At 33.0% G+C, this 11,825-nt stretch overlaps 1 protein-coding gene across 1 annotated transcript; it reads left to right on the top strand.

Moving 5' to 3' along the window:
* Positions 1-919: 919 nt before the first annotated feature.
* Positions 920-5,764, top strand: LOC107192128 (DNA replication licensing factor Mcm6). The gene is made up of 11 exons (XM_015581323.1): positions 920-1,070; positions 1,188-1,331; positions 1,448-1,712; positions 3,170-3,372; positions 3,447-3,648; positions 3,729-4,259; positions 4,333-4,638; positions 4,715-5,048; positions 5,227-5,343; positions 5,425-5,564; positions 5,654-5,764. Exons 1-11 carry the CDS (start codon positions 979-981, stop codon positions 5,762-5,764), a joined length of 2,445 nt encoding a protein of 814 aa, XP_015436809.1. The 5' UTR covers positions 920-978.
* Positions 5,765-11,825: the final 6,061 nt, after the last annotated feature.

Here is an 11,825-nt window from a genome sequence, read left to right as displayed (position 1 = left end):
AAGTACTGTAAACTGATGACAATATCGAGCTAATGGCTGCGAACTTCGAATCTATCTCATAAAACGACGTTCTATATTATATCGAACTAGGATTATTTTAGAAATCGATATGAGATTCAAAGTGCAAAAATGTCTAGTACTTTGAATGTTTTAGAAAAGTATTCGAGATAAAGATGTATGGAACTACTGAAAATTACTTTAGATTCCTTTTCCTTATTCTGTAAATTCTTTGATTGGAATATGAATGTTGCTGGAAGTATGAACATTTTCACAGGACAATGATATAAATGGAACTTTTAAACTTTTTTAAGTGTTACAGTGATATTTCGTTACATGTTCCATAATGTCAATAGATTTCCCCGCAACATCCATAATTATTACAAATGTCAATATAACGAAATATCTTTTATGCGATGTTTGTAATGTAATAAAAATCTGTGTTTCGATTATGTTTTTGATACGTATTACTCACATATATGTAATAATATAGAATAAAAATATCCTGTTAGTCCGATATTTGAAAATATACATGCGTTCGTTGTCACTGTTAAACTGTTGTAATAACAATGGAATAATAAAATAATTTACTCAAATGTACATAATAATACATATACATATTCATAAAAACAATATTAAGCGCAATAACTTTTTTGTACGCGAAAAAAAACCAATAGGTCCGTCGGGACTGGAACCCAAGACTCCTTTCTAATATGTCTAGAGGGCAGCAGAAAATCCCTGACTTTTTACACTATCGGTATTTCAGAACATGAGACGCGAAGTCCCATAAGATGATAGGTCTATCCTATACCTCGTCGGTGGTGCTACTACTTCTGAACGCAGCCAATATGAAAACTCGCCTGTAGTTACCTGTATTAAATTCCCGCCAAACTGTTTTTATTCGTTTCGATCGACGGCAATATCGAATGAAGTGTAATTCTTTATATACATATACAAATTAGAGTTAATAATAATTGAAAAATGGATGTCGGTGATACTCAAGATTTTCAAAGACGTGTACCTGATGAAGTTGGAATTAAGTGTCAAAAGTTATTTCAAGACTTTTTGGAAGAGTAAGATTTTAAGTTGTATTACAATTTATGCATAGAATACTAAATATGCTTATATTAAATATTACAAAGAGGCATATTAAAACGTATTTCTAATCTTTAATATGTTCTTTTAATTAGGTTTAAAGAAGATGGAGTTGTGAAGTATCTGGAACCAGCGAAAGAACTTATAAGCCCAGAACATAGTACATTAGAAGTGACTTTTGATGATGTAGATGAATACAATCAAGTACTTTCAACGACTATTGTTGAAGAATATTACAGGTGAGACATTAACTTTATAGTTACTGGGCCTGTTAATATTTTGTTAGTTATCTTATTTTAATGTTACCTATACCTTTGTATAATGTTGCACATTGTAACATAATTTTTTTATGCAGGGTTTATCCATATCTTTGTCAAGCATTGTGTAATTTTGTCAAAGATATAGCAGAATTAAGAAAAGAAAAGGAATGTTATGTCAGTTTTATAGAAGTACCCACCAGGCAAAAGTTAAGAGAATTAAATGCATCAAAATTGGGTACACTGATACGTATATCTGGACAAGTAATAAGAACACATCCTGTTCACCCAGAGTTAGTGCTTGGAACATTTGTTTGTATGGACTGCAATACTGTCATAAAAAATGTAGAACAACAATTTAAGGTATAATGTCATTTTTTTCACTAATATACACAAGGGACAGGGTATTACACATTTTAAAATATATAATTTATTCAATGTTATAGTACAGAATGTAAAAAAACAAAGTATGTAGTAATATGTACAGAGCTTTGGCTTTCCATGAATAATATTAAATTCGTATTACCACCATTATCTTGTTTAATACGAATTTCTTCATGGAATCAGTTTTGCACTGCAACTGATGTTCAGTAAACTGTTGACTTTATTCCACACTTAATATTTGATCAAGCCTTTGGTTTTACTTAACAGCAAATTTTGACAGTATTCTGGCATTATACTATACCACAAGATAATTAATGTTTTTGTCTTTAAATATGCCCAGACTATCAGGTTTAAATCTGGGTTTGAGCAGGTCATTTTACAATTTGAAATGGTTGAACATGTAGCCAATTTTTCATCCTTCTCACAGATGTTTGAGTCATTGTCATATTGGAATATATCACATTCTAGTACTTGCATACTCTCAATCATTTCTCCTAAACTTTTTCTAAAATATTTTTATACACGTATTGGTTCATTATATCCATTCCATCTATTTGATGTATCAGTTGAGTGTAACACACCAACATACCATAACGAAACCACTACCGAATTTGTTTGTTTAACATAAGGCGGTTAAAGAGATTTACCTCTCTATTTTCAACCACAAACGTCCATCCAATAAAAATTGGTTAATTTCACTTTCATCTATACAAACTATTTTTTGCAAAATCCAAACAAGCCTCGATGTTTTTCTTCGAAAAAGCGAGCTTTTTTCTTTTCAGCTGCTGCTTAATTAGTTTCCTTTAGTGCTCTCTGAACCATCAATTTACTAATTCTTTTTCCAATGTTTTAAAAAAAAACATTGTGTTGCCATTAATGCCGTCGTTATTAATTCTGTAGTAATGAACCTTGCTAATATTTTCTTCTAACAAGATAATAATTTCGAACACCCACCTGTAGATGCAGGGACTTGTGCAATATTGTTTTTGTATTTTTGAAACTATTGACTGACTAATGCAAAGCTTTTTGGAACTTTCTATGTTGATAAGTCATTTCGTAGTTAAAAAAAGATGTTATTCAGACTCCGTGATAACGGCTTTATGATGGAATGTTAATAGTACTTTGATATCTTCTACTGTATAAACTACAACAAATTAACAATTGACACAGTTCCGATTATGAAAGTCAACAGCCCTTGTTGATAAAGTTGTGTTTACAACTATTGGTTCCAATAATTGTATTGCAATGCAAAACTAATTCTACGAAGAAAATTTGTGTTGAGCAAAATGATGATGGTAATACGAATTTAATATTTTTCATGGAAAGCCAAAGTATTGTATATAAAATGTTATTTATGATAAACTTCCATGTGTGTTCAGTTTTGTTCCTTACTGTAACTATTGTTATATTATTACAATGCAAATAATACATTACAGTTTACGAATCCGACAATTTGTCACAACCCGGTTTGCAGTAACAGACGACGTTTTATGCTAGATGTGGATAATTCAGTATTTGTAGATTTCCAAAAAATCAGAGTACAAGAGACTCAAGCAGAGCTGCCTAAGGGTTGTATTCCACGCTCGCTTGAAATAATTTTAAGATCTGAGGCAGTAGAAACTGTACAGGCAGGAGATAGGTATTTTAGGGAAAATAATTGTATCATATTGTTCATTTATGAAAAATATAAATAAATTATTTTAAATTTTGTAGATATGATTTTACAGGAACTATGATAGTTGTACCTGATGTTAGTGTCCTTTCTCTTCCTGGTGTAAAGGCAGATGTTAAATCAAAGCGTCAAAAAGTTACAGAACAAGGAGAAGGTATAACAGGTTTAAAATCGTTAGGAACTAGAGAACTGACATATAAAACGGCATTCTTGGCTTGTAGTGTTACCGCAACAAGTTTCAGGGTACAATACAAAATTGTTATATTTATGCATGATACATATATCGGTAGATACATGTCTTAATATACATAGAATACTTTTAGTTCGGTGGAACTGAAACAAACATGGATGAAATATCTCAAGAAATGATGAAAAAGCGGATGTCTGAAGCAGAATGGAATCGTATATATGAAATGAGTCGCGACAAAAATCTTTATCAGAATTTTATTAATAGTCTATTTTCTTCGATACATGGTAATGATGAAGTGAAAAAAGGCATTACTCTAATGCTTTTTGGCGGGGTGGCGAAGACAACGTTAGAAGGCATTTCGTTGCGAGGAGATATAAATTGTTGTATCGTTGGTGATCCTAGTACAGCAAAATCTCAATTCTTGAAAAGTGTTGCTGAGATTACTCCAAGAGCAGTTTACACTTCAGGAAAAGCATCTTCGGCAGCTGGTTTAACAGCTGCTGTAGTAGGAGACGAAGAATCTTCTGACTTTGTTATTGAAGCGGGTGCTTTAATGCTTGCTGATCAAGGTATTTGTTGTATAGATGAATTCGATAAAATGGATCCTAGGGATCAGGTCGCTATTCACGAAGCTATGGAGCAGCAAACAATTTCGTTGGCCAAGGTTTCTTAAAATATAATAATTTATACTATGTTTTGACGTTATTTGTTACTGTCAAAGGCATATATGTTTTTAGGCTGGCATAAGAGCAACTCTAAATGCTCGAACATCAATATTAGCAGCAGCAAATCCCATTGGAGGGCGATATGACAGGAAAAAATCTTTGCAACAAAATGTTCAACTAACAGCTCCCATTATGTCTAGATTTGATTTATTCTTTATAATAGTTGATGAATGTAATGAAATTGTGGATAATGCGATAGCTAAACGAATCGTCGATTTACACTGTGATAATTGGCAAGATTTTGAAACAGTATACTCACAGTCAGAGATTGTTAGATACATTAATTTTGCTAAACATTTTAAACCTATACTGAATCAGGTATTCTATACTTTTAAACGTATACCCTAAACAAGTACATATATCTGCAATTGTATTAATTACTCAAATTTTATAGGCAGCTGCTGATTTTTTAATTGATGGATATACAACACTTAGGCAAAAGACTGGTAGTGGTTCTGGAACGTGGAGAGTTACTGTTCGACAGTTAGAAAGTCTCATTAGACTAGCAGAAGCTATGGCTAAATTAGAATGCTCCGATGAAGTTACTATAAAGCATGTCAAGGAAGCAAAACGTTTATTGAGTAAAAGTATTGTTACTGTAGAACAACCAGATATAGACTTAGAAGAAGCCGAAGATGGAAATCTGAATGTTGATATGGATGATGCTCCACCACTTATGGCTGCTTTAAATGCACTCGATAATAACGATAAGCCAAGTGACACACAACGTAATTTATTTTACTCACCACTTCCTTTACATTTAATATTTTTTCTTAATATTTTTCTTATTTTCTTATTTATATGGTTGTCAATGCATTTTGTGCAAACAATGGTGACTAGAGCCTCTAGTAACCTGTCATTGTTTTCGTTTCTATTTTTTTTTGTTTTTATATGTTTTACATATAGAAATAGAAGAAGTGCATAAAAAGAAGTTAATAATGTCCTTCGAAGAGTACAAGAGTTTGTCTAATATGTTGATATTGTATATGAGAAATGAAGAAGCTCGCGCTGAATTGTCTCCTGGTACACCTCTAAATAACATTACAGAAATATCAGTCTCCGCTATTTTTTTTAAATGTTAAGTATTAAATACATTTTCTGTAGGCGACACCAAAGGTGGATTAAGAAAAACAGAATTAGTGGCATGGTACCTTGATCAAATACAGGATCAAATAGATTCCGAAGAAGAATTACTAGAAAGGAAAAGCTTTATTGAGAAAATTATTGATAGATTAACATATCATGTATGTATTAAAATTATATTACCTCTAACATTTATTTGAATTGTATTTTATAACAAGTAATTCAGAGAATTTAGACTCTTGCATTTCAGGATCAAATTATAATACCTCTTCACACAATTGAACTCAGAGGACACGATAAAGAAGATGAAGAAGATGATCCTTTGCTTGTTACACATCCTAATTACATTATTGATACTTAAAGTGTAAGAAAAATTTTTAAAATAGTAACAGTATATAAAAGTAGTTGGAATCACTGAGTATTTGCTATTTGAGTAATTTCAAAAACTTTCTCTTTTTGTAGCAGAAAAAAAAACAAATAAATATAGTAATACAGATAGGTTTGTTTATTCTACATAATTAAGTTAAACTTCACTTTACCACTAAAACAATTATTTTTAACTTTTAATCATAATGAAACAGAAAGGAACACGAAAAGATTACAGATTAATAATCATGATATTGCGTTATTACTGTAAAGTTAGAAAGTAGTATATATACGTCGTTTACATTTTTAAGATAAGGAAACAAAAGGTATGTTGCAAATTTGTTTCGGTTTAGGGACATATTTTACCTATTTGATTTACTGTACCTTGTATTTGATTATCATTTTACAAACATTTCACTTTTTCTCAACTAATAGTGTATTAATTAAGGAAAGTTTGATTTCAGATATCAAATAAATGTTATCCTCTTATAAGGGATTAAAATGGAAATTCAACCATGTGGGATACATTAACTATTAAATTTGATGGTTAATTTATTCCATGTAGAATTTGTTCTCTTATGGGGTACTTCACTGCATTAATAGAAAAATGTTACGTACGTCAAAGAAAAAATGTTTTCAATAAAATACTTGTTCCTCTAAACTAAAAGAAAGAATCTTGGACTTAGAAGTTTTGTAGTATTTTTATATTATTATTATATGTATATACATATTCTACATATAATTTACAACAATCATTCTGATATTTACATATAATACATTGTACATATGTTATTCACTCTAGTATATAAAAAATGTTGCTCCAGATTTGATGTTCATCTTTCCTGTGTTTTTCAATTCTAGGCAACCACTAGATAATAAATAATAACTGAAGTGGATTACTTTGCCACTAAATAATAGCCAAATACATTTTAAGTTGTAATAATGTTCATTTGACTGCATACCAATGTTTAAATTCTCTTGTTCAATCTCCAGCAATCATGTCTTTTATAATACATTTGGCAGCCATAGTTCCAATTCATTCATTTGGAATGTTTTATGCTTTGAACAGGCAAATGTTAAAAATTACTACCAAAAGAAAAACAGAACAGTATACATACTTAAGAAATATAACTTATCTTTTTTGAAATTGGTGACTAACCCATTTTCTTGCATATCCTTTGATGTTCTTTTTAAGTTTCTTCTCTTAGGAAATAATCTTTTAAGTTTTCCACTGTCAATTTAATAAAGCGTGGCGCATCTTCTGCATACTTTGCCAGAGTTTCTAATGCATGTTGTATTTCTATTTTGCTGGTATCTTCTTCATAATATTCAATCTGTTTTTCATCAAATATGTCCTCTGTATCCTCTTGTTCTACTTGATCTTCCTCTGTCACATCAATATTTTCTTCTTCCTTACATTTATGTAATAATCGTATATTGTGTCGATTTTTGAATTTTGCTATCCAACCAGCACTGGCTTTAAACGTCGAGGGTCCACCGAATTCATCGTTCAGTTCTAACGCTTTTTTATGTAATAATAAATCAGTAACAGGATCTCCTAATGTTTTTTGTTCCAACCACCACGCATATAAACGGTTTTCTATATCCTCAAATGCAGGTTTCCGTAATTTCTTTCGTTTCCATATTTGAATTCCTTGTTCCGCAAGATGATGCTTTGATAATACATTTCGACGAATGCGGCGAACAGTGGTAGGATGAATCTGATATTCAATAGCTAAACTTCTGACAGATACACCACACTCCAATTTTTCAGAAATTTCTATTTTCTGCCTTATTGTGAGCGCAGTTCTATTCCTCATAGTACTGCTATCTACCATTTTATTTGGTACAAACTCATTATAGTTTGTCATTTTACATTACACGCGATAGCAATCGCATGTATTTGGTTATCAGATATCGATCAGATATCGATCACTGACTGGTGTACAAGTTATAATATGCTATGTACATGACAAAAGATTATAGCGACTAAAAGAAGCCCAAAGAAGCCTTTTCAAGAAGTTTGCGTGGACACTCAGCAAAGGAGAGTTCATTTACTTAAGCCTTAAGCAACAGACTCTTCGTCAAACATTGTCAAGCATCGTCAAGATAACAACAGATAACGACAGATAACAATGACAACTCAGCTTGTCACGTGCAGCGTGCAGGGGGTTGAACACAACTGAACGTTGAACACAGCTTTCTATTAGGGTGTAACAAAAATGTTGCAAGACCCGGACATGGGGGACTCATGAGACGATTTGGAATAAGTTTTTCCTTAGAAAAAATGTCATCTGAGGCTTTGTTAACGAAATATTAACGAAAAACTCCGGCCAATCAGATCGCGAGTCTGCCGGCAGAGCTTCTGCGGTAGCGTTGGCTACGCTCTGCAGTTGCACTATGTACGAAACTCCGACAAACAAATTGGCATACATCGCAGAACTGCGTATACAGCAGTGATGCCAGAATCGTGGGATGCTTTACCCCCACCACTCCCCCACTCTGACGTACGATCGTCTCCCACTTTACGTCCACCGTGCTGGCAGCACAAGCATATCCCAGCCCTGCCGTGTGCGCTGGCCGTTCGAGAGACAGTGAGCTATATTTAGAAAAGAGTGGGGGTAAACCGTTCCACGATTCTGACATCACTGCTACCTTGGAAATTCTGTTCGATTACCACTGCAGCGAAATTCACGTTCCCGACGCGATGCCCCGCAATCTAAGCGCGTGAGCAATAGTCAAGAGACCTTGTTGGAATCCCAATGCGGCGGTTTTACTTTTTATTTTTAATTATTTCATAATTTCACTTTGTAACCTCTAAGTAAAATAAAAAACTTAAAAAATATTAATTTGTGAGACATTTAAAAAGAAGAAAATAAATGTTTTCCACTTCAATATCTAAATTTTTTATTATATACATACATGTTATGTTGTATATACATAAATTATTTTTACAATTAGATGTTATCCTTACAACCCTACTCATCACTACTCTAAATATTCGTACAAAAATCTATTAGATTTAACTGCAATAGTTTGGAAATTTGGACAGTAATGAATTTCTAAAAGTTGTTTCAGCGGTAGGGGATATTAAATTATATTAATTAACAATAAATATTTTAGAGGGCAGGATGAGACATAATTTGAAACATGGAAGACAAAATCGGTGTAGCCGAGTCGGTTAAAACGAGTTATCCATATACAGGGTGAGGCATTTAAAACCGGCCACTTGAATAACTTGACTGCTATTGGTGATAGGAAATAATGCATCAGACCAAAATTATTTGGTATCGAGAGGCTGATCATGCGATGTTATTAGTTTTTTGATAGGTGGCCAACTCCGAACCGATCAAAGCGCTGATGTAAACAAATGTGTATCAGCGAAAATACATAATCGGTAACTGGGACGGCTTGACGATGCGACATCTAACGGCAGTATCTACAAATACATTTTTTCCCTGTTACCATCAAGTCGAGTTTGAACATTCTGCTACGGGAAGACATTGTTGCCGGACTGTATTGAGAGTTTTGCTATGTTGTTGCCGCATTACCCCCGTTACAATTCTGCCCATCAGCATTTCATTCGTAGTTTCGAATGAAATTTTCTTCTTTTGTCTGTATCTTTATTTGAAGGCTTCGAACAAAACTTTGAATAACTCTTGTCAGGTCGAATAACAGTCCTGTCGAATTAAATTTTGAAAAAGAAATAATTATAATTAGCTACTTTTTATGAATTATAATGTTACACTAATCAAAAAACGTTATCACATTAAAAAAAGCGACGATGACCTTGAGATATTGGAAAATATGACTCGTATCATTAAAAAAACGGAAATATTTCGGGTGAAAATCTTGGGTAATTCCATTTTTCATCACATTTCAGATCAGTCACATTTGTTAGTCCCTTGTCTATAAACTGAGAGTATTCAAAATTCGGTATCTTGTTGGTAAATTGAAAACAAATTAAAACGTGTTAAACTCGCTACATAGTAGTTACAGCGATTCTATTTCTATTTTGTAGGGGTGTACGGGTATCTGACATTTTGGTTTTGGATCGGGTCGGCAAAATTCGGATAGAAGTGGAAAGGAGTCAGAAAAGATTTCTAAGATGGGTGTTGGGAGTAGAATGGGAGATTCTGGGATATCCAGTAAGAGACGAGACAAAGTAAAATAAATAAATAATAATTAAGTAGTAATAAGGATAAAATAAGCGAAAAAAGGAAGTCAAACGAAAAACGAGATAGCAAATTTGTACAAACGTACATATTATAAAAAGATTTAAACATTGTATAACATTATTTTGTTATAGAAAAAATTTAGTTAAATAAAATTTAAGGCATTAAATTTTTTGATAATGCTTATAAAAATTATTTAAGAGATCTTTATACATATTGCAAGCATACAAAATAAGAAACTACGATTTCAAGTAGTATTATTAAGAACCTATAAAGTTTAGGAATGCATTGAAAGCTTCACAGAATGTTAAGAAATAAAGTAATTTCTTCCAAAACTCTTATTGCAATTGCAATACATCCGATTTAAATTCAAAGTGATTCTGGAAAAATATTTTCGTGTATAGTACTAAAAAACTGTGTTATTTGTTTAGTGGCAGTGTATTCACGTTAAATATTTTCGATTACGGATATCAATGTACGAGCTACCCCAGTTTTAAACGACGGGCTATGTTCATCCGAACAAGGATATCGTTATCGCTTACATGGACGTGCTATGCGCGTCGCAACCATATATGTATATGACTAGTTGTTTATACAGTACATTCTCATTATATCCAGCACAAAGCGCAAGTGATACGGCGACAGACGGTGTCAGTTTTATCGGAGAAAATGCACCGGACGTTTACATTGACTGGGAAATGCTAAACTTTGCACGTGCACCACTTTTCACAATTCCATCATGTGTCATTCAGTCGATAATATTCTCGTTTCTTAATGTCGCCTCTTTTTTGAAATTTCAGTACATTTATTACTGTTTCACGTTCTTATAGAGAAAATTAAACTACCGTATTTTATTCATGCATTATCTTTATTTCTCTTTTTACCTGTATTATTACGAAGTCGGCATGTACAGGGTGACGATGAAATACCCGTAATACTTTGGAAAACGATAACTCTATGAAAACTCATCGAATTAAAACAATATTTTTTATTTTAAAGAATATAAAACACTAAATAAAATTTTACAATGTATATTCCAAATGTCCTCCTTGAACCATTACACAAGCTCTGAGACGCTTCTTAAAATTATTTGCGATGGTCGCATCCTTTTCTGTGGTAATTTCATTCCACGCTCGTTCTAAAGCAGACTTTACCTATTTTACGGTAGTGTATTTTTTAGAGGAGATTTTTCTCTCCAAAATTGACCAAACTGAATAATCCATTGCGTTGAGATTGGGTAATTTTGATGGCCATATCGTTCTATCCCACACCTCCGAAAACAGCTCTTTGCACATTCTCATTGTCGATTGGGTCGAATGCGCCAGAGCCCAGTCTTGATGTAAAATCCACTTATTCTTCCCGAAGTGCTGACGTACCCACAGGTAGAGTACATCTCTAAGGATGTGTTGTTGATAGGTGATGTCGTTGATTTTTAAGCCTTTGTCGACAAAAACCAACGGCGTTTTGCCTGTCGCGCAAATGCCGGCCCAAACCATTACAGAAGTCAGAAAATAGCGACGTTGCACAGAAACTCGCTTTACAGACTTATGTGAGCCCTTTGGCAACAATTGTCTATTGTTTTGACGGTTATGACATCGCTGCTTTGTCATTTCTTCCATCGGACAATGACACCAAACCAGCTTATAAGAATGGCATTTGAGACCTAACCTAGACCATCAATCGAAGCTATTCGCGGTTGATGCCAATGGTTTTAGCCATTTGTCGCATTGATTGAACAGAATTGCGATAAATTCGGTAACGTACTTTGTTGAGATTATCTGAAGTAATAACTGTTAAACCTATTAGGGTTATTTATTCGCGGTTTACTACAAGGTCAACTGGATTCGAAAGGGAACTTTAGCCTGATTTCACTAACGTAAT

The sequence above is a fragment of the Dufourea novaeangliae genome, unplaced genomic scaffold (genome assembly GCF_001272555.1).
Source record: "Dufourea novaeangliae isolate 0120121106 unplaced genomic scaffold, ASM127255v1 scaffold286, whole genome shotgun sequence".
Lineage (NCBI taxonomy): Eukaryota > Metazoa > Arthropoda > Insecta > Hymenoptera > Halictidae > Dufourea > Dufourea novaeangliae.
Note: the sequence above shows the minus strand (reverse complement) of the source record. Positions and strands in the feature narration are given on the sequence as shown.

What these genes read in the sequence shown, in the direction of transcription:
- LOC107192128 (XM_015581323.1), top strand. Translation starts at nt 979, where the DNA reads ATGGATGTCGGTGATACTCAAGATTTTCAAAGACGTGTACCTGATGAA. An exon ending in TTTCAAGACTTTTTGGAAGA is followed by an intron (nt 1,071 to 1,187) that starts GTAAGATTTTAA and finishes TCTTTTAATTAG; the next exon opens with GTTTAAAGAAGATGGAGTTG. An exon ending in ACTGTACAGGCAGGAGATAG is followed by an intron (nt 3,373 to 3,446) that starts GTATTTTAGGGA and finishes TAAATTTTGTAG; the next exon opens with ATATGATTTTACAGGAACTA.